Raw genomic sequence first — 27,682 nt, 5'->3', positions numbered from 1 at the left:
AATTATTTTTGGGGGGGACGGGTTGTTCTTGATATCAAAAATTCCTTTTTTCCGGGTACAAGCTTATCTCTCTGAGCCTTTGAGTTTGTGGCGGGGGTCAAATTTTTTGCAGAAATACAACGGAAGCATAAATATATTTAATAAAATTGATGCATTAAACGGGTAAATATTCCCACACTTTTGTGTGTGCTGCTCCTCCATTATCACTGCAATAATATGGAAACTACGCTTAAGTTGGCTTCCGATTCGCGAGGGCACTAAAGGAACATTCCACTGCAATTTTCACACTAAGAACACCTAGAACCAGGTCCTGTTCAAAAACCACAGGGCCTGAACTGTTCAAAGCTGGATTAAATTATGAATTAGATAGTAAATAATACATTCAACACATCTTCTGATTTGTGAAAATGTGAAATAGGACTCCCCCGTGAACCGCCACCTTAACGTGGTGGGGGAGTTTGAGAGCTCGGGTGATCCAAGGAGCTAAGCTGTCTGGGGCTTAAGCCCCTGGTAGGGTCTCCCATGGCAGACAGGTCCTGGGTGACGAGCCAGACAAAGAGCGGTTCAGAAACCCCTGATGAAAAGAAACAACAAGGACCCGATTACGTCGCCCGGATTGGCGTCACCGGGGCCCCACTCTGGACCCAGGCCCAGGGTCGGGGCTCGCAGGCGAGCGCCTGGTGGCCGGGGCTCCTCCCACGGGCCCCGGTCGGGCACAGCCCGAAGGAGCGACGTGGGACCACTCTCCCATGGGCCCACCACCCGTAGGAGACCTCAAAAGGGGCCTGTGATATGTGGTTTGGGTGGCAGTCGAGGGGGGGTGCCTCGGCGGCCCAAACCCTGATCATGGAACCTGGCTTTTGGGACATGGAATGTCACCTCTCTGGGCGGGAAGGATCCTGAGCTTGTGCGAGAGGTTGAGAGATACCGTCTAGATATAGTCGGGCTCACCTCCACACATAGCCTGGGCTCTGAAACTCAGTCCTTAGAGAGGGGTTGGTCTCTCTACCACTCTGGAGTTGCCCAAGGTGAGAGGCGGCGGGCTGGCGTGGGCTTACTCGTGAGCCCCCAGCTCAGCCGCCAAGCGTTGGAGTTCACCCCGGTGGACGAGAGGGTCATGTCCCTCCGCCTCCGGGTGGGGGACAGGTCTCTAACTGTGGTTTCGGCTTACGGGCCGAACAGCAGTTCGGAGTACCAGGCCTTCTTGGTGTCTCTCGAAGGGGTACTGGAAAGTGCCCCAACGGGGGACTCCATTGTCTTCCTGGGGGACTTCAATGCCCACGTGGGCAATGACAGTGGCACCTGGAGGGGTGTGATTGGTAGGAACGCCCCCCCTGATCTGAACCCGAGTGGTGTTTTGTTATTGGACTTCTGTGCTCGTCATAGTTTGTCCATAACGAACACCATGTTCGAGCACAAGGGTGTCCATCAATACACCTGGCATCAGGACGCCCTTGGCAGGAGGTCAATGATCGACTTTGTAGTTGTTTCAGGTGACCTTCGGCCCTGTGTCTTGGACACTCGGGTGAAGAGAGGGGCGGAGCTGTCCACCGATCACTACCTGGTGGTGAGTTGGATTCGCTGGCGGGGAAGGAGGCCGGAAAGACTTGGAAGACCCAAACGTACTGTGAGGGTATGCTGGGAACGTCTGGCTGAGCCCTCCGTCAGGGAAGTCTTTAACTCCCACATCCGGGAGAACTTCAAACAGGTACCGAGGGAAGTTGGGGACATTGAGTCCGAGTGGACCATGTTTTCCAAAATCAAATCAAATCAAATCAAATCAAACTTTATTTATAAAGCACTTTTCATATAAAAATATAACACAAAGTGCTTTACATTAAAACAACAAAATATAAAAACAAGCAAGCATTAATAAATAAATAAATAAATAATAGGGCCCCCCTCCCCGTACCTAGCCCCCCACGCCTTTCACACCTCCCACTCTCTAACTGATGGAAAATGACAATGAAAAATAGGCTGTAAAACATATGCTGAGCACAAAAACATGATGCGGGAAACGCTAATAATTGGAACCTCCCCCCCTGTGAACAGCCGCATAGACGGCCAAATGCAACATCACAGGCGGGGACCGCTCCACCACAGCTAAGCGGTGATGCAGGTCCCCACCCAGAGCCGCAGCGGCTGAACAGCAGCCGTCCAAGAGGGAGAGGTTCCAGCTGAGGAAGCACCGGAAATAAAAATGAATAAAAATTGAGAATCAAAAAGTAAACATATTGATAAAAACGATAAAACATTGAAATAAGGTAAATTAAAATAACACGTTAAAAATCAGGTTCAAGTTCATAAAACAAGATAAAATGGATAAAGAAATAAAATAAAAATAGAAAATACATATAGATAAATAACAATAAATAAATAAAAGTAGTAAAATAAATAAATAATAAATAAAAATTAGCTAAAAGCCAGGTTAAAAAGATGGGTCTTGAGCCTTTTCTTAAAAGTATCAATGCTCTCTGCGGCTCTCAGGCCCTCTGGCAGACTGTTCCATAAGCGGGGACCATAGTGCTGAAATGCAGCTTCTCCATAGGTTTTAGTTTTTACAGTTGGAATGGTTAACAGACCAGTGCCAGAGGATCTCAGGGTCCGCGAGGGTTCATATCTTACTAAAAGATCTGATAAATAAGAAGGCGCAAGACCGTTAAGACATTTAAAAACTGTTAAAAGTATCTTAAAATCAATCCTGAAGCATATGGGGAGCCAATGCAGGGATTTTAAAATTGGGGTGATGTGAGCCCGCCTCCTGGTCTTTGTAAGAACTCGTGCAGCAGAATTCTGGAGAAGCTGAAGGTTCCTAATATTTGTTTTTGGAAGACCAGCAAGCAGGGCGTTACAGTAATCAATTTTACTCATGATAAAAGCATGCATTAGCATCTCCATATTAGCAAGAGAGAGTAGTGGGCGGACTCTAGCCAGATTTTTGAGATGATAAAAACCAGTTTTAACCACCTGTTTTATATGGGGGATAAAAGTTAGCTTAGAGTCAAAAATAACACCCAGGTTTCTGACTGCTTGCGAATGACTTAAGGAAAGTTCCTGTAGCTTCAGAAACTGTTTCTCCCTCTTGGCTTCAGGACCAATAACTAAAATTTCAGTTTTTTCCTGGTTGAGCTGCAGAAAATTATTTGCCATCCATAATTTTACATCTAAAATACAGTTAAAAAGTGCTTCTATTGGTCTTGTGTCATCAGGAGACATAGCTATGTACAGCTGGGTATCATCAGCATAGCTATGAAAACTGATGTTGTGGCTCCTGATGACATTCCCCAGAGGAAGCATGTAAATGTTAAAAAGCAAGGGGCCCAGGATGGAACCTTGAGGCACACCACAATTAATTTCATGGACCCCAGAAAAATATGTGTCCATGCTTACCATAAAGCTTCTCTCCATGAGATACGACTCGAACCACTTGAGAACAGTCCCTGAAAGGCCAAGACTTTTAAGTCTGTTTACAAGGATCAGGTGATCAACAGTATCAAAAGCTGCACTTAGATCTAACAGAACTAGTACTGAGATCTGACCTGAATCCAAGGCACACCTGAGATCATTAACAATTTTTAACAAGGCCGTCTCTGTGCTGTGGTTCGTCCTAAAGCCAGACTGGTTTATCTCAAAAATGTTGTTTTGTAAGAGAAACTCGTTTAGCTGAATAAAAACAAGTTTTTCTAAAACCTTACTTAAAAATGGCAAGTTGGACACAGGTCTGTAGTTATTAAAAACTGAAGGGTCTAAATTAGTTTTCTTGAGTAATGGTTTCACCACTGCCGTTTTAAAGGCAGCAGGAAAAATACCCGTCTGTAGAGAGGAGTTAATGATATTTAAAATCTCACTCTCAAAAGACCCATAAAATGATTTAAAAAGTGATGTAGGGATGGGGTCTAAAGAACAAGTTGTTGGATTAACTTGGGAGAAAACTCGACCAAGTGTTGCAGCTTCAACCAGGTCAAAACTGTCCAGTGCTTCCTCAGGTAAAATCAAGCCATCATAACCAATAGAGAGGCTTTTCTGTTCTTTTATGATGTTCATTCTGACAGAATCAATCTTGCTCCCGAAGTGGTCTGCAAAGTCCTCACACAATGAGGCCGAGGCTGGCATTGTGTTTTTGTTCGCATTTGAGTTGATTAAAGATTCAATTGTGATGAAGAGGACTCTGGGATTATTTTTATTTACGGAAATGATGTTCGCAAAATATGAATTTCTGGTCTGTTTTACGGTTTGATTATATAGTTTTAGTTGGTTTTGGTATAATTGATAGTTTATTTCAAGTTTGTGTTTTCTCCAAAGTCTTTCGGCAGATCTGCAACGTCTCTTCAATTGTTTAATTTCCTCAGTTCTCCAAGGAGGCGTGGGTTTGATTCTTATCTTCTTAGATAAGAACCTCCATTGTCTCTGCTGCTGCTCGGAGCTGTGGTCGCAAGGTCTCTGGTGCCTGTCGCGGCGGTAACCCCAGAACCCGGTGGTGGACACCGGAAGTAAGGGATGCCGTCAAGCTGAAGAAGGAGTCCTACCAGGCCTGGCTGGCCTGCGGGACTCCAGAGGCAGCTGACAGGTACCGGCAGTCTAAGCGAGCTGCGGCCCGGACTGTTGCGGAGGCGAAAACTCGGTCCTGGGAGGAGTTCGGTGAGGCCATGGAGAAGGACTATTGGTTGGCCTCGAAGAAATTCTGGCAAACCATCCGACGACTCAGGAGGGGAAAGCAGTTCTCCACAGGCACCGTTTTCAGTGCAGGTGGGGAGCTGTTGACTTCGACTGGGGACATTGTCGGGCGGTGGAAGTAGTACTTCGAGGATCTCCTCAATCCCACTGACACGCCTTCTTTTGAAGAAGTGGAGAATGAGGACTTTGGGGTGGGGCTGTCTATTACCCGGGCTGAAGTCACTGAGGTAGTCAACGAGCTCCTCGGTGGCAAGGCCCCGGGGGTGGATGAAGTCTGCCCTGAGCACCTCAAGTCTCTGGATGCTGTGGGAGTGTCTTGGCTGACACGTCTCTGCAGCATCGCGTGGCGGTCGGGAACCGTACCACTGGACTGGCAGACAGGGGTGGTGGTTCCCCTTTTTAAGAAGGGGGACCGGAGGGTGTGTTCCAACCATAGGGGAATTACACTCCTCAGCCTCCCTGGGAAAGTCTATGCCAGGGTACTGGAGAGGAGAGTCCGTCCGATAGTCGAACCTTGGATTCAGGAACAACAGTGCGGTTTCCGTCCCGGTCGTGGAACAGTGGACCAGCTCTACACCCTATCTAGGGTGCTGGAGGGTTTGTGGGAGTTCGCTCATCCAGTCCATATGTGTTTTGTGGATTTGGAGAAGGCGTTCGACCGCGTCCCCCGTGGCATCCTGTGGGGGTGCTCTGGGAGTATGGGGTCCGGGGAGCCTTACTGAGGGCTGTCCGGTCTCTGTATGACCGGAGTAGGAGCTTGGTCCGCATAGCCGGCAGTAAGTTAGACCTGTTTCCGGTCCACGTTGGACTCCGGCAGGGCTGCCCTTTATCACCGGTTCTGTTCATAGTTTTTATGGACAGAATTTCTAGGCGCAGCCAGGGGCCGGAAGGGATCTGGTTTGGGGACCACAGGATTTCCTCTCTGCTTTTTGCAGATGATGTTGTCCTGTTGGCTTCATCGAACCGGGACCTCCAGCGTGCATTGGGGCGGTTTGCGGCCGAGTGTGAAGCGGCTGGGATGAGGGTGAGCACCGCTAAATCTGAGGCCATGGTCCTTGACCGGAGAAAGGTAGTTTGCCATCTCTCGGTGGGTGGAGTGTCCTTGCCCCAGGTGGAGGAGTTTAAATACCTTGGGGTCTTGTTCACGAGTGAGGGAAGATCGGAGCGTGAGATTGACAGGCGGATCAGAGCGGCGTCCGTAGTTATGCGGTCGCTCTATCGGTCCGTCGTGGTGAAGAGAGAGCTGAGCCGAAAAGCAAAGCTCTCAATTTACCGGTCGATCTACGTTCCAGTACTCACCTATGGTCATGAGCTATGGGTCATGACCGAAAGAACGAGGTCCCGAATACAAGCGGCTGAAATGAGCTTCCTCCGCAGGGTGGCTGGGCGCTCCCTTAGAGATAGGGTGAGAAGCTCGGTCACCCGCGGAGAGCTCGGAGTAGAACCGCTTCTCCTCCACATCGAAAGGAGCCAGTTGAGGTGCATCTAGTCCGGATGCCTCCTGGACGCCTCCCTGGAGAGGTGTTCCGGGCATGTCCCACTGGGCGGAGGCCCCGGGGAAGACCCAGGACACGCTGGAGAGACTACGTCTCTCGGCTGGCCAGGGAACGTCTCGGGGTCCCCCCAGAGGAGCTGGAGGAAGTGGCTGGGGTGAGGGAAGTCTGGGCATCTCTGCTCAGTCTGCTGCCCCCGCGACCCGGTCCCGGATAAGCGGAGGAAGATGGATGGATGGATGGATGGTGAAATAAGATGATTTTTATTGCATTTTACACACTGAGTCCACCTTAGACCAGGTCCTGTTAAAAAACCTGGATTATATTATAATTAAGATAGTAAAGAATACATTAATTACAGTTGTCTGATTCGTGAAACTGTTACCCGATTTGTGAAAATGGGAAATAGGATTATTTGATCGCATTTGTCGCACTAAGATCACCTAGAACCGGGTCCCGTTCAAAAAACACTGGACCTGGACGGCTCAAACCTGGATTAAAATTATGATTTAGATAGTCAGAAACTGTGTTCAATGTATTCTTTAGTATATAATGCATATTTTAATCTAGGTTTGAGCAGTCCAGGTCGTGTGGCTTTTTGAACAGGACCTGGTCTAAGGTGAACTCAGCGCATAAAATTCGATAAAAATCATCCTATGTCACATTTTCACAAATCAAAAACTGTGTTTACTGTACTCCTTACCATCTAAATTATACTTTAATCCAGATTTGAACAGTCCAGGCCCTGTAGTTTTTGAACAGGACCTGGTTCAAGGTGGTCTTACTGTGAAAAATGCAGTGGCATGTTCCTTTAGTGCCCTCATGAATCGGAAGCCCACCACAGCGTAGTAAGTCATAAACGACATAAACCTGTGTTATTCTGTATTTAGATAAAACTTTATTGGTACGAGTTTGTAGAACAGGTGTGACATATCTTTAAACATAGATTTGAATCGGTAGGGCTGCTTTTGAATAGAAACACACTCAGGCTAAAGTTGATTTTCTTCTGCATTTGACTCTAAAAAGTACTCAGAGGAATGAAGTATTAGAGAAGGGGGGGGGGGGGGGGGGGCATTGGCTGACAGCAAAAGCGCCACATATCTGCTATAAGAGGGTTGGGGGGTGCTGAGTGTCATTTTTCCAAGAGCTCGGGACATGAAAGACTCCACACAGAAGTGTTTTCACAGATAAGAAGCAGCCTGATGGGAACTCTTGAAACTCTTGAAAAAGAGCTGAATGGCAGACGGCGTGTTTCCGCTCGCAATGTTGGAGAAACTTTTTATAAACTTTATCAGAAATGCAAAAAAAAAACAAAGATCAAACCCTTTTCTGCACATCTTTGTTTTTCCTCTCACATTCAAATAAATATCGGTCGTCCGCGTTGACCCTTTGCCCAATGAAGGCCCCGCCCACAACTATCTCCAGATCTGAGACTCTGAGGGGGGAGTCTGGCTCTGCTTAGGCTGGTGGGGGTCTGGAGGATTTCAGCAGACTGGTTTCCAGTCTGAGGGTCATGGACTTTGAGGTGATTCTGAGGGTAGCAGAGAGGAGAATCAGAGCCGCTCTGGGTAAAAGTGAAGCAGGTAAGAAGGAACGACAGAAAAGCTTCAGTTTGGATGCAACAGAAAAACTTCCCAACGCTTTTTTTCCTGACAAAAACTTTAATCAGACATTCAGAGTTTGCTGCAGTTTCGTTCTGATGCAGTTTTTTTTTTTGTTTTTTAGAACTGGAGCACAACTAAACACACTTTCTCTTAAATTATTTTTGCAAAAAATTCAGTATGAAGATTTTTATGCAACTATTTCATCCCATTTTGTTTGCTTTTCTGACTTTTGCTGAATTTTACCAAGTAAAAGAATCTCGCTGGACATTTCCAAACATAGTTGGATAAAAATATTTATGTAAATCTCATCCAAATTAGGGTTAACTATTAAACATTTTTAAGTACATCATTTACCCTTTTCAGTGTTTGTTAATGTGTCTTTTTATGTTAAAAGTTAGAAAATTAAAATTGAATATTAGAAGATAAAATGAAGATGACTTTTCAATGTATTTTTTTGCAATAAAAGTAAATAAATTAGCATTTTACAGGGTGAAAATAAGAAAAAAATAACTTTGTAGTGTACTTAAGTGCATTATCTAAAAGAAAAAGTAAAAGCATATACATATAGAGAGGATAAAACAGAGAAATTTGATAACTTCTTAGGGTGATTTAGTGAATCTTTTAAGAATTTTAGTAAATAAAATCACATAGAAGATAAAAATAAAAAAAATGTGATTACCTATCAATGCATTTTAGTGTGTTTTCTAATGATGAAAGTGAACAAAATCAAATATTAGTACATGAATTGGAGGCATATGTACTTTTCAGGATATTTCATGCATTTATTAAAATTAAAAAAATTAAAAAAACACATTAGAAGGTTAAATGGAGAAATTATGTTAATTTTCATTATATTTTGCAGCATTTTCTAACAGTAAAAGTAAATGCATTAACGTATAGAGAATAAAATTGAGAAATTGTACGACTTTTTTGTGTATTTTAGTGCATTTCTTCAGAATGGGTAAATAAAATCTCCTACTAGAAGATGAAACAAAGAAATTTTATGCTTTTTCAGTGACTTTTCTTTTTCTTTAAATCTTTTGATGTAATTTTAAGACAAATGTTTTCATTCAGACTTTCTTGGATGCTGTAAAAAGTGCAGAATCGGCGTCTCCGTAAAGGTTTATGTGCTTAAAGGAGATCTGTAGGATTGGTTTGTGCGTTTGCTGGTCTGGGTTGGAGGTGAATTTATTTGACTTTGTATTTTTTTTATCTGTTTTATTCATCTTTATAGTAAAAGTAAAGACCTTCTCTGGAAGAAATGCTTTGAGAACCTGATGGAGGATTTGAATCTGATGCAAAGACATTTGCAATTTTAGACAATGTTTGATGTAAATTTATAGCATATTTAGGTAAAAATTCAACATTTTTAGATCATAAATTGATTTTTTAAAATAGTTTTGCATAGAAAATGTATAGACGTCTGCCGTTTTTGAGTCAGATTTTTGAATCTTTAATGTGCTTTATCAAGTAAACAAATTGGGGTTTTAAAAATCTGTTTTCCAAACATTTAAGAGAAGAAAATGTTGACAAATATGTGTTTTGTATTAAGGGCTAAAGTTTTCTGATGGTCAGACCTTCTGTTCTGAAGTATCGCTGAGAGCACAAATAACTCAGTGAGTCAGCCTCTTGTGGCTTTCATGCTCTCCAGCGTCTGTCGGCAGGGCTTTGTTGCACAGCTGTCAGTGGATTTCTGTGACTCGACTATTTTTACACGTTTTGAGATGTGAGAATCTGTGGCTTTAGTTTTGTTTATTTGTGGTGTTTTGGCTCGCTTTGGTTTGGTCTCCATCACTTCATCCAATGGTTTCTTGTGTCTCCTGTCGTCTTTAAGTCCACTCACACATTTTATTCCTCGTGTTTGATGCTTCTTCAGGTTTTGTCTCGTCTTGGCTCGACATAAAGGGTCATTTGGTCTCATTTTGTTTAAAAATCAAGCAGACTTAAGTCACAAACCATAAGAGTTTAAAAGAAATATGCACAATTAACCCTTTTTAACCACCTATTTAACTTAAAACGGACGTAATTTATGTTTTCTGAGCAGTCAATACCATTTTATCTAAACATTTCTATACAGTGAAAACACTAGTTCAAAAAGTAATTAAATAAACTACTCTTAATGCAAAGTTACTTGCTACTTTTAGCATTTTCTGTTGCATTTTACTTGCAGCTAACGTGTGTTTCTGTCATTTCTGTCTTTAAATGTTATATTCTTAGTTTAAATTGGAACAATTTTAAAATGTAAAACTAAACAACAATGAAAATATAGAACATTACACTAGATTAGAAACACTTGATGAGATGGAACAAAGATGGTTTATCAATGAGAAGAGCGTTCACTCCTCCCTAGAATTTTACACCAACAACCAAAGCATTTTAGATCAATATTTTTTGTACTTAAGTTACTAAATTATAAGTACAAGTACTAAAATAATTATAAATAAATAAATAAAAACTCATTGCCAGCAAGTGAGCATGTTTAGCAACTAAGAGATTTTAAGTTTTTAGGAATTTGCCCACCATGAAGTACCACAAAAAACAAAATGCTGCTTTTATGGCTGTAAAAAGTAAACTGCATCCACTGCTGACTGGTATAAATATCCTTTACAGTCATACAGTCTCACCAGATAAGGCCAAAGCAGCTGCTGACCACTTGATTTGATTCATTTAAATTATTTCATTAAAAAAGTAAAAAGAAAAAAAAACACATTAATGAAGATATTAGAAGATCACCCCATCTTCTTGACAGTGTAATTACTCATAATCATAAACAAACTTTTTTTTGCAGTAATGTATACATAACATACACATTAAATTCATTATATACTTTAAAAAAAGTCAAGCGGAGTTTGACACGACCAACTAAAAACGGCTTTTCACCTATGAGTACATAGGATTGTGTAATTGACAGGCCTCCAATGATGTTTCCTCCTTTTTCTCAAGTAAATGAACCGGTAAAGCAAAGAAACTATTTCCGTCCCATAATGGGGGATTGGCCTTTGATGTGTTTGTTGCCACAGTTTGGACGCCGTCCCACGATGAGAGCTTTAACAGCTGGATGGGATTCTTCAGTGTGCTGCGTTGCTGAACTCGCCATGTTGTCATTGTTGGTGGTGGGGGGGATTAAGGCGCACAGGCAGACTTACTCGCCTGCAAACTGATTAGCTTTCTTGGTGTGAAATTCCACCTCAAATATAAAAAAAACTCGCTTTGTCATGGAAGCTTACCGGGGCTCAGAACCTTAGGGGGAAATGTCAGGATTTTCTGATAAAAGCATGAAAATAAAAAATAAAATCAGTTTTGGAGCATCTCAGGATAAACGTGGGGAGTGCCAGTGTTTTTTTTTTTTGTTTTTTTTTACCAAAAAAAAGCTACAGGTTAGTTTGACACCTGTAAGTTAAAGGAAGGAGAGGATGGAGCATTTTGGTATCAACTACTCCATTCATGCATCTGTTATTAATTAATAACTGAGAAAATATGTGCATGTGTCATTTCTAGATTTTTTTTTGTTATTAAGTGAGTGTGTTGTGCCAAAACACCCCCCTCCAATGATTTCCTCCATCGGTCACATGACCAGAGGAGCTGCAAGTTGTGCGTGTTACCCAATAGCAACAACACAACTCGGTCGGCATGAAGAGGTGATTTTTGTGTTTTGAACTCTGCACAATAAAGTTTTTATTTCTGATAGCCTTTGTTTGTGTTTAGGATAGTCAATAAAAAAATCACCAATAAAAAATGACCAGTAATTGGTATTGAATATCTTATGCAAAATCGTCTTCAAAGTGGTTTCACTCGTCAGTTATGCTCCAATCAGCGGAAAATCTTCAGCTGATTGTCATGTGAGCTGACCAATCAAAGACCTGCTTCTCAATTCGGTTTAATGGCAGAGTTGGCGTTGTTGAAAGTTAAATCTATGGACGGAAATCTACTTTAAGTAGTTTTGGATCGTAAAGAAATACACAAGAAGGAGATCCAGTGGGGGACGAGCCATTTCTGTCAGAAAACGTCGAAAATGCATGCAGCTGCTCAAACTCACGAGTTTTTTCAGCTAAAAATGTTAAACTTTAGGAACAAATGGAGATAAATACAGCTAGACGGTTCACTTAACTGCAGCTCCTCTGGGAAATTTGACTTTACCAAAGCTCCACACAGTAAAAATCTGTACGTGAGTATGATTCAAGTTAGAAATGAAGGCAGAACATTTTTACTAGATAGCAACCCTGATGATTTAATCAGCGTGTTCTCATTGGAGCTGTCAGTTTGGGATCATTTTAAACACTTTATTGGACAGAAATGAATAAGTGACCGCAGTTTTACAATAAAACTTGATTATTAAAACAGAGAAAAGCTGAATGGAAATAACTGTGATGGTAAATCTACTTGTTCTTTTAAAATACTCGTTTTTTAATACTAAAAAGCTAATTTAGCACCTTTGTGAAATGTATGATTTATGATTTTATTCTAAGCAAAAAAAATCCACTTTGTGAAAAGACACTAAAGGTTTTGCGCCACAATCCAAATAAACCAGCAGAGCTAAGCTTTCATTTCTCTCAGACTGTAAAAAGAAAACTACACATTTCACATAAAAAAATGAAATAAAGTGAAATATTTATTGACAATTCTGGTTGGGCCCTAAAAAATAAAAGCCCCGGAGCTCACAACTGTTTTTGTTGCACCTGCTGTCGTCTCAGAATAAAAAATTGTGACTTTATTGTCCAAAATGTGGATAAACTAGGAAGTTAAGGTACGTTTGTTTATTGATTTGGGATTTTAAATGATGTATTCCTAATGTATAGTTGCCCAATACAATATTTCAAGTCCAATTCCCCCTAGATATGAATAAATACGCACCAATTTTTGTTTTTTTTCAAAAATTTAAAAATTTTATGCTCTCGGGCCTTGAGCTTGACAAATGTGCTTTAGATTTATAAAAACAGAAATAAAATCAAATTTTTGAATAAAAGTGATTTAGATTTCAGGAACTTGTTTTTTAACTACCAACCTGCATTTGTAGTCCTTCTTTTATTAGATGAGTAAACAGCAACACCCTTTTCAGATTTCTTTTGCATTAAATAATATAATATAAAATAATAATCTAGTAGAAAAAATCCCGAAAAAGGACCATAAAAAGGATAGAAGCTTTCCTGATATGGTTTAGATTTGACATATATTTAAGCATTCTGTATTTTTATGCAAAATGGCAATAACTGAATTGAAAAAAACAACAATCTTTTACAAGTTTTTGTTGAAAACAATTTACATAGTGCACACGCTAAAGTGATTTTAGTTCCTTTCAAGAAAGGATAACGAAAAATAATCGTATCTCCAAAAATGTGGAGTTTCATTCTACAGAACAGTTTAATGCTTTTAATTGTTTTATAAATTGCTTTTAATACTAAATCAATTAAGTTACATAATTAAAAGAACCCCCCCAAAAAAATAGAATTAAAAAAAATAATTTTGGACAAAATTGAAGAAAATATCACAAAAATAAAACATTTCAGAAAATAAATATTCAAAGTTCAAGTTTCCCCAAAATCCAGGAATGTTCTCATCGTGTCTTTACTCATATTTAGTTTAAATTATTTTTTCCGCAGAAAGCAGATCAAATCTGAAACCATCTGCCTGATTCTTTTGTTCAAACTTATCCTAAGCAAGTAACTAAAAGCTCATTTCTTCGCGTTTATTTTCTTTGTTGCCTTTCTAAATGTGATTTCTGCTCCTCCAGCTCTCAAATGTGACTCAGTCATGACAGAAAGCTCAGCAGGTCGCGGTGATGCAAACGCCTCAGAAGGGGGCGGGGTTGGGGTTTGAGATGACGGCAGAGCCGGTCTTTCTCTGCCCCAGATCGCTGCAATATCACTGCAGTGGGAGCCAGAGAATCAGCAAGAGCGGATGTCCAATTTATCCCTGACATCAGTCCAATTTGAGAGCTGTCAAAAAAAAAGGGGAACGCTGCGGTGAGAAACACCGATGCTCTGGTTTGACTCACAGCTCAATCCATGAGGGTTTTGCTTTTTAACCGGCTGACTCATCAAACCAGAGAAAGTCTGGGGCCTCCTCAGCTTTGAGAAGTCTTTGCATGACCGCTGCTGTTGCTGCCAAAAACTGGACTTTGAAATGAATCCACCCGTCCTCTAGTCCAAGCAGAGATCCTCAGAGCTCCACAGAAACTTCCTCCAGTTCTGCCGAATCGGTCCAAATCCAAATCCAAATCCAAATTGATTTTATTTCTAGAGCAGCTTTCACGAAGAGAGGACAGCTCAAGGTGCTGTACATAAACACAAACAAGAACGCAATAAAATCATATAATAAGCCCTTCATAATAAAATACACAAAAACAAAAACACGAGTAAAAGAGAAATGATTGTAAAAAGCTAAAGAACATTTATTTTTTAAGTTTCATGGGTTTTCTTCCAATTTATTTCAGATTCTTAGCTTTTTAGCGATTGGCTTGGGATAAATTTAAACAAAGATTGCACGACTTTTACTCAGAAAGCAACTCCACCCCTGCAGTTCCATTCAGAATTTACTCTCATTGAGCTCCATGTTACGATGAGGTGATAATATTTTATCCCAACTTCTCTGCCATGCTGTGAAGTCTTCTCCCGGAACCTGAAGAGAGCTTGAGGCCGACAGGAGAACAACAATGGAGCAGGGCTTCATCATGGGAGGACAGGAGTGTTTGTGCGGGTCGTGACGTTTTCCCTCCTCCTCCTCCTCGCTGATGTCAAAAAAAGACGGATGAAGAGAGGAGGCGAGGCAAACCCCGCAGTCTCCCTCTGCATTCAGCAGGTGTTCACTCACTCTCCTGTCGGAGACCCACCTGCGTCACCGATCACCTGTTGCCAAGGCAACAGTGGATTTCCCCGTCTGTGTGCGAGCGCCGTGTGGGCGGGGGCCCTGAATTATGACTCATCCTGCTGCTTTCAGAGCGGCTTTTCTCGTTCTCCTGTCTGGGGAAGACCCACCCACCTCTGCGCCTCCTTCTCCTCCCTGTCGCCGCATCAGCACCTCCTCTCTTGTCTGCCGCTCTGCAGACTCAAACGGGGAAAAAGCCTCCTATTCCTTAAATGTCACAGCTGAGGTGACGTTTAGCCTTTCGTCAGAGAGGAAAAATAAATAAAGCTCCTTCTCCATCATTCTTCAGGCAAAGAGAAGGGCGCCACCTAGAGGAAGATGCAGCTGCACATCTGCTGTTTAAACCGGATTTAAATTTGCACAAATTCATGAACTTTTGCTGCCCTGAAACATGAAATCCAACTTTGCAACAGAAACTACTTTTTTTTGTGCTTATTTATTCACTCAAATCATTTTTACTCATTAATATCTGGCTAAAAATCCTCTTTTAATGTGATTAGTTGGATTTAAAGATAAAAAAATCTTAAATACAGTTAGCAGATGTCATATTTTAACATTTATACCTTCAACATAACAATAGGAAATTATTTTACTGTAGTTTTGCTGATCAGATAAAAATAAAACTCGATATAAAACCTATTAAAGAATAAGAATAGGATTGGATAGTTGTTAGTTTAAGTGCTGTTATGCTTTAAAATCTGTAGAGGGCTCTGTTGCCTCTTTACAGATCCACACAAGATTTAAGAATGCTTAAAATAATAATAATAATAATAATAATAATAATAATAATAATAATAAAAAGCAGAGCATAAATTAGAATTTTTACGAGTTTTCCTTTTGAAGTCTGAAGCGCCGCGTCTTTTCTGTTATATCACAAAAGGCTGCCGAAGCGATGAATTTTAATGTGCTGTTGATTTATTCATGACTCCTTCACTTGGGCTGACCTGGATAAAAGTGTGCACTGCAAACACACAAACACACACATCCTCCACACACACTGATGCATCAACACACGTGGTGATATATTTTCCCCCCACACATGCAGTTTGTTACAGAAGAGGAAAACTGCTGGAATCCTGTCAAATATTTTGTTTTTGTTTCTTTCACATAAAAATTAATGAAATGAACGAGTCCTGCTTCTGTTTTTGTTGATTCTTTTCTGAATAAAAATATTCACAAAAACACTTCTTTAAAAGGCTATTAGGCTCCGAATGTAATATTTTCTTCATTTAATAGCTGAATTGAATTCATTTATGATTTTTTATTCATAAATGTACTTGTCATATTGTGTTCTAAGTCATTCTCTGCTGCCACCTAGTGGTGAGATGGTCTATATGTGTGTGTGTACGTGTGTCTTCAGTACGCAGACACACGTACACAACAAAAAGGAGCACCTGAGGTGAGGATTTTCTAGACGCTGTCCTTGGTGCTGAAAAGGCGCCTCAAATACTTTTGAATTCCTTATGGTTATAAAATAAAGCATTAATCTCAAGAATATAAACAAAAAACGAAACAAGAAGACACTGATTAGTAACAAACCTATAACCCTATTTTATTTTCTACAGTTAAAGTAAGTAGAAAGCATCAATTTTTATTAGGATAAAAAACGAAAAGGAAAATTGACCGTTTTTGGATTCCTCTAGCTGACATAAATGCTAATAATATTAAGGGGTCATAAAGTAAAAACGCCCAGTACTTGTCAGTAGCTCTGATTGGTTGAAAATACCCAATTAACACTTCCCTTTGATTGGTCAAAAGTTGAGTTTTTGGGGTAGTTAAATAATATATGTGAAACCTTTTAATTATTTTCTTTTTTTTTATACTGATTGATGTTTTTCTAAATCATGTGGAAAAAATTGTAAATTAAATGAAGAACCTTAAAACAATGCTTTAAGAATGACTAGCAATATATAAATACATGTATTGTATTAATAATTAACTTTGTTTTAGAATTATTTGATGAATTATTCAAGTCATTGGCCCCTATAAAAAACAGAGGCCTTTTTTAAATTCAAGGCATATTCGGGTTTTAAACCATCAGTCACTGATTCTTCAAATGGTTCCACTAAGAAAAGGTGAGTTTGGTCTGTGGTGTTCATCAAAAAAAAAGATCAGTTTTTGATTATTAAAGAATGTAAGTGCTGAAAATAAGTATTTGCACTTCCAAACCTCTTCAAGAAGCTCTTCTATCCTATACTGATTCCCTGTTTTAATGTCACCTGTTTGAACCGGTCACCTGTCCCCATCCTTAAACAGTCAGACTGCAACCATTAAGACCAAAGAGCTGTCGAAGGACACCAGGGACAAACCTATAGACCAGACTGGAATGAACCGATCTATTATAAAGAAGCAGCTTAGAGAGAAGAGATCAACTGTCGGAGCAATTATTAGAAAATGGAAGATCACTGACAATCTTCCCTCCACCTGGAGCTCCATGAAAGATCTCACCTGGTGGAACAAATCATCTGCAGAACGGTGAGGAAACTACCCAGGGGGAACTTGTCAGTGAGCTGAAGAGGGCTCCAAAGGTCCTCCTGCTTAAGCCAGGACATGTCTGGGCCCGTCTAGAGGCCATCTGGATGATCCAGAGGAAGCTTAGGAGAAGGTCATGTGGTCAGATGAGACCAAAATGGAACTGTTTGACTGAAACGCCAGTCGCCGTGTTTGGAAGCGGTACTTCGCTGAGGAGAGCCCACTGTGAAGCATAGGGGTGGAAGCCTCATGATTTGGGGTAGGACGACTGATCCAAAGGAAGGAATGGATGAATGGATCCATGTATGGAGAAATTTTGGACAAACACCTCCTTCCATCAGTGAGAACATTAATGAGACATGGCGGGACCTCCGGATAGCCAATATCTGGACGTCAATCCAATGAAGAATCTGTGGAAGGAGTTGAAAGTTGCAAAACATCACAGCTGTGTGGAAGAATGGACCGAAATACTTTTGTTCTGCCCCCCCCCCCCCCCCCCCCCAATAAACTAATAAACACTTTAAAAAAAGAAGAAATGATGTGACTTCCTGGATTCTTTGTTTATATTCTGCCACTTTGATGAACCTTACAGACCAAACTCAGGGTTTCAACTTGTTGGACTGCCATCCAGGATTTTTGTTTTTATACTTATTTTTGTACTTTTTTTGTACCTAAAATGGGTAACTTGAGATAAACACACATAATTTGAAGAGTTTGTGTTACCTAACAGGAAGAGTTTTCAAGTGGTTGATTTATTCAAGCTAAACTTAAACTAAAGTCTGTTGGGATCATTTTAGTATAGTTCCTAAACCTATTTTTTAAAAAGTAATAAGGTCCAAATGAGGTACTGCATGGATTGAGCAGGTTTAGTGGACGGCTAATTCGTTTTAGAAGTCGGGGTAAGTTTTTTTTCTGAAAAAAATTTCACTAAATATACACAAAATATGCAAATAAGCTTTTAAGTATTTCGTCTATTTATAAAACAACAAGCAAAAACAGCATTTCTATTGGTGTTTAATTAAATACTTTTTCAGAGAAAGTTACATTTGTTGATGTAAATGTTTAAAAAAAAGAACAAAATTTGCTTTAGAATAAAATTTGAGGAATAAATGAATCTTTATTCCATTTGTGTAAAAATTGGATGTGACGGAAACGTCTTATATTTAGAAAAACAGGCCTATGTATTTTTTTTAAATGTTCAAGCTTAACCGGACTGCAGAGATATCCCTGAGTGTCCCGGCACACCTGCCATTTCAGGAGGGATTCAAACCCTCCTCACCAGAGAGCAGAGCATGAAACATGATACTGCAGCCCTACAGTTTGTTTAGTGTTCTGAAAGGCGCGGCATCTGACAGCAAACAGGGGGGTCGGACGCCGCCTCAGCTGTCGCTCACAGCTGAGAATCCCTGAGAGCTGCAGCCAGAGGCAGACGGGAGGCCGCGCGCGCGCTGCAGCTGATCAGCCCATCAGTCCGGGCCTGCTGCATTCTTTAAAATGAGCTGAATGCAGACAAAAAGGCGGGAGGAGAGGGGGCAATAGCTCATCACCTGCCTAGTTTGTCCTGCGAAACAACCCGCACCTTTATTGAAATCATGCCAATACGGCAAATTGTGTTGCTTAAATGTACATTTGCAGATTTTTATGACTCGATTTGAAGGATTTTTTGGTTTGATTTTCCATTTCCTTGAGGCGATTTGGTTCAAATTTCCGCTTCTTGCTTCATTTCAGAGCTAGTGTGTGATCATCAATGGATGGTTCTGTTGTTGGGAAAGGGTTTCCTTGTGGCAGATAGCTAGGTTTTTGTGAGGGGGGGGGGGGGGGGGGGGTGACAACCCTAAACACCCCCTCAGGCCCCCCACAGCAGGAAAACCGGTTGATGCTGAGAGGAGCGTGTTGCTCCAAAGCTGTGATGGTCCAAGGAGCGCTCCAACATCCCAAACTACAAGCAGCACTCAATGGAGCATCCGGTTAAGCCTTTCAGAATAAAAAAACCTTCAGTCAATTTCGATTTTATTTTAAAATATTTTGTTTCAGACAACTTTATTCCCTGCCATGAACTGGCTCTTTCTCTCTTAGCTAATCCTGTGGTTCCAAAAGGATTTGAAAATGGTTAGGCAGCTTTATATGTAAAGCATCTGTGCAGCAAGTGTGCAGTTTAAAAAAAAATGTATTCAAACGATCAATAAATCATTAAAAACCTTTAATTACAGCTGCAGGAGGACAATAAAACCTGTATGTATAGGAAGGTTTGGGTCTTAACCTAAAAAGAAGCAGCTATTTTCTAAAAAATATGTATTAAATAATCACTAATAAGAAGAATGATATTTTCACTTTTTTACTACCCCCCTCCCGTCTGATCTTGTGACATGCGAGTGTAAAACCTGTGACAAAGAATGGCAGCTGTACTTATTCGTAACGTTTCTTAATTTAAAAAAAATGACATCATTATAAAAAGCTTGAGCTGCATTAAAATTGTAAAATAAACATATAAGAAAGATGAATACAATGAAACATTGAGATAAAATAAGTCATTATATATTATTGTGCCCCGTTTGATGGAATTTCATCCACGTTTTTACATTTTTTATTTTTTCTCTAGGTTTTATTAACAGGCTCGTGAGATGTAGAGTGGATAAAACTTAACAATTGTTTTTTTTAATATGGAGAAACTGCAAATACAACAACTACTAGATTATTGTGCAAGCTACGTGCTTTTACTTTGAAAAGCAGGCCGCCGTCTTTCCGGTAAGTGTCCGGCGCATCTTTCTCACAGCTGGAATGGCTCGCGGTGGCACGCGCCCCTCGCGCCTCAGTAAGCGGAGCCTCTAACGGACCGGTTCCGAGGAGGGCATGGCTTTGCTCGGACGCTTCGGGCCGCTCTCCCGCCGGTGTTTTCTCGCCGCTCGAGGGTGGCGCGCGGACTGACAGTACCGGGGAAGCAGCTGTTGTTATGTGACAGACAGAGACAGACAGACAGACAGAGACAGACAGACAGACAGACAGGTGAGACGTGACGAACAGGTGAGGAAGAGGAGCAAGAACTCTGAACAGAGAAGTGTTTATTTTGAACCGGCTGAACTATGGGGCAGTTCTAGCGGGACCGGAGGAGAGCGTCCGCCGCCGTCCGCGCTCCGTTCCCCGCCGCCGGACACTGAAGAGAGAAGCGGGGACGCGGACGCAGACGAGGCTGTTTTTGTGTCTATCGTTCCGGCGGAGACATGGCAGCGGCCATCGCCAGCGGCTTGATCCGGCAGAAGCGGCAGGCGAGGGAGCAGCATCCCCACCGACCGACCGCGCACCGGCGGCGGAAGAGCCCCGGGAAGAAGCAGGGCTTGTGCAATGGGAACCTGGTCGACATCTTCTCCAAAGTCCGAATATTTGGCTTGAAGAAGAGGAGGCTAAGGAGGCAAGGTGTGCACGCGCGGGGCGGGTGTGGTGGTGGTGGTGGTGGGGGGGGGGGGGGTCTCATGCACAGGCATGCACGCTGATCTATTGATTTGCGCCAACATGGCACCAAAAAACGCAGACTTTACGCACAGCTTTACGCAAAAATCCAGCTGCGTTCACGCCCCGCCAGAGGCGTTTCTGTCATGTCTTGTTTGTGCCCCATGGTTCAGTAGTTTCCAGGTGCATTTATTATTGATGCCACAGATTAGTCTACCCCCCGCCCCCAATGCCAGTATTTGCCCCTTCTCTCCTTAGACTTTACACATTGATGACAGCAGAAATATCCTCAACTAAGATGCTCCCTTTTGAACCAAACAACAAAAAAAGCCACATTTTCCATCCTTTTATTGTGAAATCTCTAAATGAACATGACAGCGCTGTTGGAATTGTGTGAGACAGCAGCAGGTGACGGTGTGCGGAGGGGTGGGGATAAAAAAAAGATGGGAGACGGCGGCAGGAAACGACTGGTCTTTGTCATCTCTCCTTTCCTGTCCGTCTCTAACAGGTGTCCATCCTCCACGACCGTCGTCAGATCTTTGTCCTGATTCATTTCAGCAGCCTTCTCCCTCCTTCTTTTTGCAGGCTGTTCCCTCCTTCCCTCACCTTCCTCTGTCTTCTGGCCTCCTCCCATCTTCATGCCCTATTTAGCTTAAGATCCTTTAAAATTTTGTTCCTCCCCCATCCTTTTTTTGTGCCACTTTCTTCTCCTCCATCCTCCCTTTTCCTGCCATTCTAATCCTCTTCCCACCTTTCTCTCCTTCTTTTAGAACAGACGTTCCATACCTTCGCGTCCTTACCTCTTTTGCTCTCCTTCTCCACCCAAACCTCCCCAAGTTCCAACGTTTTTCCTCCTTCCTTCCAGCTCCATTCCCCCCTCTTTTTCCACCTTTTTCCTTCACCAGCTCCTTCCAGCTCTCCACCCTCAGCTGTGAGAACTGCTGGTAAAAGTGTGGCAGCGTCCACGCTCTGTGCTGTTTATGTGAGAGCCACTTGCCAGCATCCCCTCACTCTCTTCCAGAGGTTCTGTGAAGGAGATCTTCACAGAACTGGAGCTAACCGATCAGAAAGCCTTCGTTCTTCGACTAAAAACCAGGTGACACGACGCCACAACTGCGCTTGTTTCTAAAAAAACAAAACCTAGCAATCAAATTGTGCATTTTCCTGAAATTGGATCTTATTTTCAACAAAAAATACATTTTTAATCCATCATAAGAACCCCATGTGAAGAAAACTGCGCTCTAATTGATTATACAAACAAAATCATGAATTTTGATAGAAACCCTTCTAAAGACATTTTAGGCTTTTTTTTGCTACCCCGTTACATAAAAAGACAGAAATATTCTCCCACGAACATGGAACGTGGAGTAAAAACCCAAACGGAGCCCGTCTGATGTCTGACACGCGTGCTCCGAGGTAAATTGCCTTATTGTCACAGCGCTGGATGAAATACCACAGCTGTCAGTTCGGATGATGCCTACACAATCCTCCAAATTCACAGACTGATTTGTAGGCAGGAGGAATCCAGAGTGAGTCTGCGGGGACGTGCCACTTTATTATTTTCATTGCCAATTATAATGTTAACAGCATTAAAATTACATCCTTCTCGCAGCCTGAGGTAGTGAACTGTCCTGTTAGTTAATTTGCGAAATCGCTGCGTTGTGAACCGCACAAAAAACACGAGTTACACAAATGATAACAAAGGAACCATTTCCCTCAAATTCATAGGAAGGAAGCTCATTAATGTTCAGTTAATCTGACACCGAAAAACTTCCACAAATTCAGTGTAATCTCAGCTAAATGAGCACATCTGTAAAAAGCCCATCAACTGAGTCGTTTAGGTTCTGAGGCAGAACTGAACAGAACTCAACCCCATTTGCCCCCTCTGCTTAACATCTGCGGGGGTGAAGTTGTAGTTATGAGGAGCTTTGAAATCAAGTTGATGCTCCTCCTCATTAGCAGTAACACCAATTAGAGTTTTCCCTGAAGCGTATCTTCAGGAGGATTTCTGAGGGTAAAAAAGTTGTCAAAAAAAAGTTATAGAATTTTTTAAAAACTTGTAAATCACCCAACTTACACGCAAGACAACAAATTTGCACTAAAGTAGTATAGAGAATCAATTTTTGGTAAACTACGAGTCTTTTTTGACTTAAAAGAAAATAAAGTATTTGAATTACACACCATTTTATCCACATATTGTTTTTTTTTAACATGAAAATATTTGTTTTTCTTTGGTTTTCTGAAATGCATGAATTGATCCAAATATTTGAACATTATACACTTAAAAGCTCAGAAAGTTGATTTTAATGTATTCATTTATTTGAACTAGAATGTGAGAATTAGCCATTTTCAAGAGGGCTTTTTGAAAACTTGCTTAGATTGTGGAACCCCGGCTTATACACATGTTTACATAGACGTTTCTTTGAAAGTGGTCGCTTGACCGTGCATTGACGGGGCCGATGTGAACGTAGCATTACTGTTAGAAATAAAGAAATAAGGGAATGAGAGTGTAGCTTGTGTGGACACCCTTTTGTCCGCGGTCAGTAAGGAGCCACTGCTAACACCTTGTGAAGGACTAGAGTGTGGCGTAAGGACACCGTATGAAAGCATTATCCGCACGTCACAATTGTGTGCAACTTCCATTATCCTTGCAAATACTTAACAATACATTTACCACACACACGACAATGGTACGTTCCATTTTCACGAGGTGACCGTTTGAGCCATATGAGACACCCCGGGCTTCCCTTAAGAGGCAGCCGCCCTCCTCTATGACTCTCCACAGGCCGGACAAGCCAACTTCAGTGACTAGAGCTTTTAGAGTTTAGGGTTTTAAATTTTACTCCGTTTAAAATATCATCATCATCTTAAAATCGAAGAGTTTAACAATATACTGACGATGCAAACGTTTACGTCTGTAACTTAAGTGTCTGACGCAGTTGCTACATGTATGCTAGCTGATCAACCACATGCAGGACATTTTATTGATGGAAAGAAAAGCACGTTTAGCTTCTTTTTTAAAACTTTGCTTAACACCTAGTGTTTAAATTCCTTCAACTACTGTCATTTATGCTATTACCGCGATTCCAGCGAATTTGAAAGCAGCTCTGCGCCGTTATGTAACACTTTACGTTGATTCGATATGAAAAGACGCTTTTTTTGCATAAGGGATCAGCTGATTGACATTGATCGTGTTGCAATATGTCAGAGTAGTTGTCGCCGGTGACACTTCTGGGGTTACTATGAATGTATTCAATGACAGATGCTATTATTATTATTATAATTTGTATAAAATTAATCTGAAGTGAATGATTCGAAATAAACCCCAAAAGACACAAACAGAAACATTTCTGTTGCTTTGATGCCTTTAAACGCATCATCCTGAACGTGACTTTCTCCTAAAATGCTCTTTATTCAGAGCATCGTCAATGAGTGCGACCTGGCATTTAGCTTGGACATGCAGCCAGGACTCCTCCTCTCCGCCGATCTCTGATCCGCTGCACTTTTTCCAGCAAGAATCCGAGGTAAAGGTGAAGTAAGAGACCCTCGGGCCGCTCTGCCTCCATGTCGCCGTCTGAACCTGACCCCAGGTAGAAAATGGAATCGCTCTGTAAAATGGCTCTCCGTGGATCAGATGTCCAATGTCATATTGTTTCACATTTTAACTGGTGTGACGGACGCACCGGGGCCCGGGAGGAATGTCTCTGTGGATCCTTTTTTCTTCCTTAGCAGATTTGCTTTCTGCAGAATGTGTCGATGTATTTGAATATGCACAATCGCCTTATGAGATGAGGGTTTTCCTCTGAGGAATAAAATGTTCTAGATAGAAAAACAACATAAAAGCCAAACTAAATGTTACTAAATTAGATCCTAATTTCATATCAGCCTGAACGCAGATGGAGAGAAGTCCTCTCTGCGCCGCCGTACAGTATGTTTCTGTAATCAGAGCTGAAGCCGATCCTAACGAGGATGAAACGAGGGCGCCGGGAAGCCGCAGACGAATCCTTTGGTGCTTTTGTTTGGTGAAATGCTGCTCCAGTGTGACGGGAGAAGATCCTCACTCTTCATTCACACACCTTTTTTTCCTCCTCGTCATTACATCGACATGCAGACTCAGGCTGGAGCGAATTAACAAAGTGACGCATCAAATGCATGTTGCAGCGCGATCGGTCGACTGAATCAGAAGGAATTACACAGAAAACGCTGCATCGTGTGTGTGTGCAAATGGGGAAATACCCTTCCCTGGAACAGTCTGGAATCATGGAGACTGTTGCTATGGTGACGTGAGAAGGGGAATTTCCCTAGTAACAGACATAAGGATACTGGGAAGAGTGGGAGCATCACCTGCATGAGAAGCGCAGGAAAAACACCTCCAAGGCCGGAGTCCGGTACTATGAATGAAAAGGCGGGAACGGCCGACGGTCCCTCGGAGAATCGGAGATTATTCTGTTCACGACGCCGAGAAGTTGCGCCAACATCAATGATGGATGCAGCAATGGCCTTCAATAAATATTCAAGCAGAAGGAACATTGGGATTTTAAAAGGACACATTCTGTCCTGATATGATTTATATTTAAAGAGGAAGAAGGGGGTCAAAGTTTAAAATGACATTTTGTTTTAAAAAAAAATTATACATTGACACAAGTTTCATTTTATAATTAATTTAATTCATAAAACAAATAGTTTGTATTGTTTATTTCCGTCTTTAGGGGACATTAATTATGTTTCCTGTTCATTCATTTATATTAGATTATAAAAACTCAAGAAACTTTGATATTTCATGAGTCTGGAATAAATATTTTTGTCTTATTCCTTTTCCAGACATGGTAAATGTTTAAAGGTTTTAAAGGTATTGCTCAATTCTAAAAGTTCAATCTAAAAATGAATGAAAAGACTAAATCAGCCACAAAAAAACAACAAAAGTTAGTTGCCTGCTTTGCCATTTGTGCTGGCAGTGAACCAAAAGCTACAAATTCATCAAAATAATAATAAAATAAAATGTTTTAAAGTTTGTGAAGTCAACGTTTAAATTTTTTCAATTGTCTATTTAAAAAAGAAATAAATCAAGTGATTATAGCTTACAGGAAATAAAAAGCAATCAATGTCTCCAAAGAAATGTGAAAATGATGAAAGTTATTGTTGGAATCTGATGATGTCACACGCTAATTAGCTAATTAACGCCAAACACCTGCAATGGTCTCAGTCTGGGTCAGTTACGGCTGAAGACTGAACCAATGTCAGAAGACAGTCATCTACACCATTCATGAGGACAATCTAGAGAAGATCAATGCTAAACCAGTTGGTTGTTTCCAAGCACATCTGCGGTGATAAATTCGCCTGATGGAAACGCAAAAAAAAAAGCACATTTATCATAACAAAATTTCTTTGCGGTATAAGCGGGTGATTTTTGAGGCGTATTGACATTGATATGTTTGGCAAAACTGCAATGGAAGCCCTTTGCGAATAAAATGCATCACGTGACCAACAACCGGATGCCACCACTGGCTGCCTTGGGCGCCACCAGAGGTCTCACAGCATCACACAGCTCATCATGTGGAATCGTTGGATCCACAGCTCCTCTGTTAAATCACCATGTCCCAAAATGGCTTCATCCGTAGCCCCTCCCACGTGTAAGGAGCTCAACGCTCCATGGCCAGAAGAAGACGCCGACGTCTCCTTTGATAGATGACGAGCGCTAGTGCCGAGGCAGAAATCTGAATGTATCTGCTGTAAATCAAAGTATTGATCACATCCACTGCCATGTTTTCGAATGACTTATCGCGTGATTTGGTTTGTGTTTATTCGCATAATTATCATTTTATAGAAACAGTGTTATTCCTAAATTGTGTTTTTCGAAGAATTTCGAGGAATTTGATAAAGTTTTGTGCCTATGTGTCATGAAAACTCACTGAAAACTGGACTTGGAGACTCCTCCCTCCTGGTGTCCCAAACAGGAAGTACCCGCTGGTTCCAGGAAGCCAAAACCTCATAGACTTATAGAGAAATAACAGCTGATTGTCGTTCTATTGGTCAGTATAAACATTCTTGCTCTGATACCTTTTTTTTTTACATTTTCTTTACAATCCTCATTTTTTCATGTTTTTTTTTCTGTAGTTCAAGTTATTTAAGTTCAATTCCTTTTTTTTTTTTTGGTAGTAGTCAACTGACCAATCAAAAAAAGTGGGTGGAGCCTGCTGGGCCCCTTGCACAAGTTTCAATGCATTTGATTGATAGACTCTACCGAGTCCACTTTCAAGTGGGTGTAAGGGTGTGGCCTTCCAAAAAGCTCACTACTGATTGGTGAGAGTGGTTGCCATAGAAACGATACCTCAGCGGGGGTGGCTGTGGATCCTCAACAGGTCTCAAAAGGTCTCAAATTAAACGTGACCACACGTTTTATTCAGACTGGCAAAACCGTTTGTTCCGGACCCAGTCCGCTAAATCTGGTCTGGATCGAGCTCTGAACCTCGGTTGTTTGGCCAAGCGGCCTTTTCCTGATTCGAACCACATGGCTAAAAATCTCTTCACTCATCGGCCAGAAAAATACGAGGGTGGAGCAAAGCAAATAAAGACAGAATTTATGGAAGTCCTGTTAGTTCATTCGAACTTTATGTTTAGCTGGACGACACCAAAGGGGCAAACGCCTGCACTCCAAATAATTTTGGAATAAATGCATAATGCATTAACGGGAAAGGCTTCATTAAATGTTTATATATGTCAATAAATGTAGCAGTTAGACCATTTTTAGTTTCAACTATAACATTTTGGCTTTTTTTTCCAATAAAGTGTCCAATTAAGGATTATTTTTTTGGTTAAAAAGTAAAATATTTCTATTAAAAAAACGTGGAGATTCGGGAAATCATAAAACCTCTTTACTGAATTTGTTTTCTTCTTTAATTAAATTAACAGCAATGCAGGAAGTCTTTTTGCTTTTTTCTAAGGTAAACTGAGCTAAAAATGGGATAAAACATTGTAATCTGTTGTACAACCTTGAAGATTCCCCGTCAGCCGAGTCTCGACTGCGTTCTGTTGAAAGCTGCTAAAACTGAACCGGTTAATCTCTACTGATTAGGAAAGAGTTTAAAATACACCCATATATTATGGTTGTGACAGTTCGATTTTCTAAACGAGATG

General features: G+C 41.2%; 1 protein-coding gene across 2 annotated transcripts in view; it reads left to right on the top strand.

The window, feature by feature from the left end:
* The window catches only part of LOC101166036 (fibroblast growth factor 14), a 69,564-nt gene that overhangs the window by 7,387 nt on the left and 34,495 nt on the right, over positions 1–27,682 (top strand). Inside the window, exon 1 of one of the 2 annotated variants that reach the window (XM_023966235.2) lies at positions 19,714–20,515. The exons of the other annotated variant lie outside the window; for it this stretch is intronic. Within the exon in view, the coding sequence (XP_023822003.1) occupies positions 20,323–20,515 (193 nt within the window). The 5' untranslated portion in view covers positions 19,714–20,322. Of the gene's footprint in view, positions 1–19,713; positions 20,516–27,682 lie in introns of those variants that run through there. 2 annotated transcript variants of the gene reach the window in all.

The sequence above is a fragment of the Oryzias latipes genome, chromosome 2, assembly GCF_053564925.1.
Source record: "Oryzias latipes strain Hd-rR chromosome 2, Olatipes_Hd-rR_3.1".
Classification (NCBI taxonomy): Eukaryota; Metazoa; Chordata; class Actinopteri; order Beloniformes; family Adrianichthyidae; genus Oryzias; species Oryzias latipes.
Note: the sequence above shows the minus strand (reverse complement) of the source record. Positions and strands in the feature narration are given on the sequence as shown.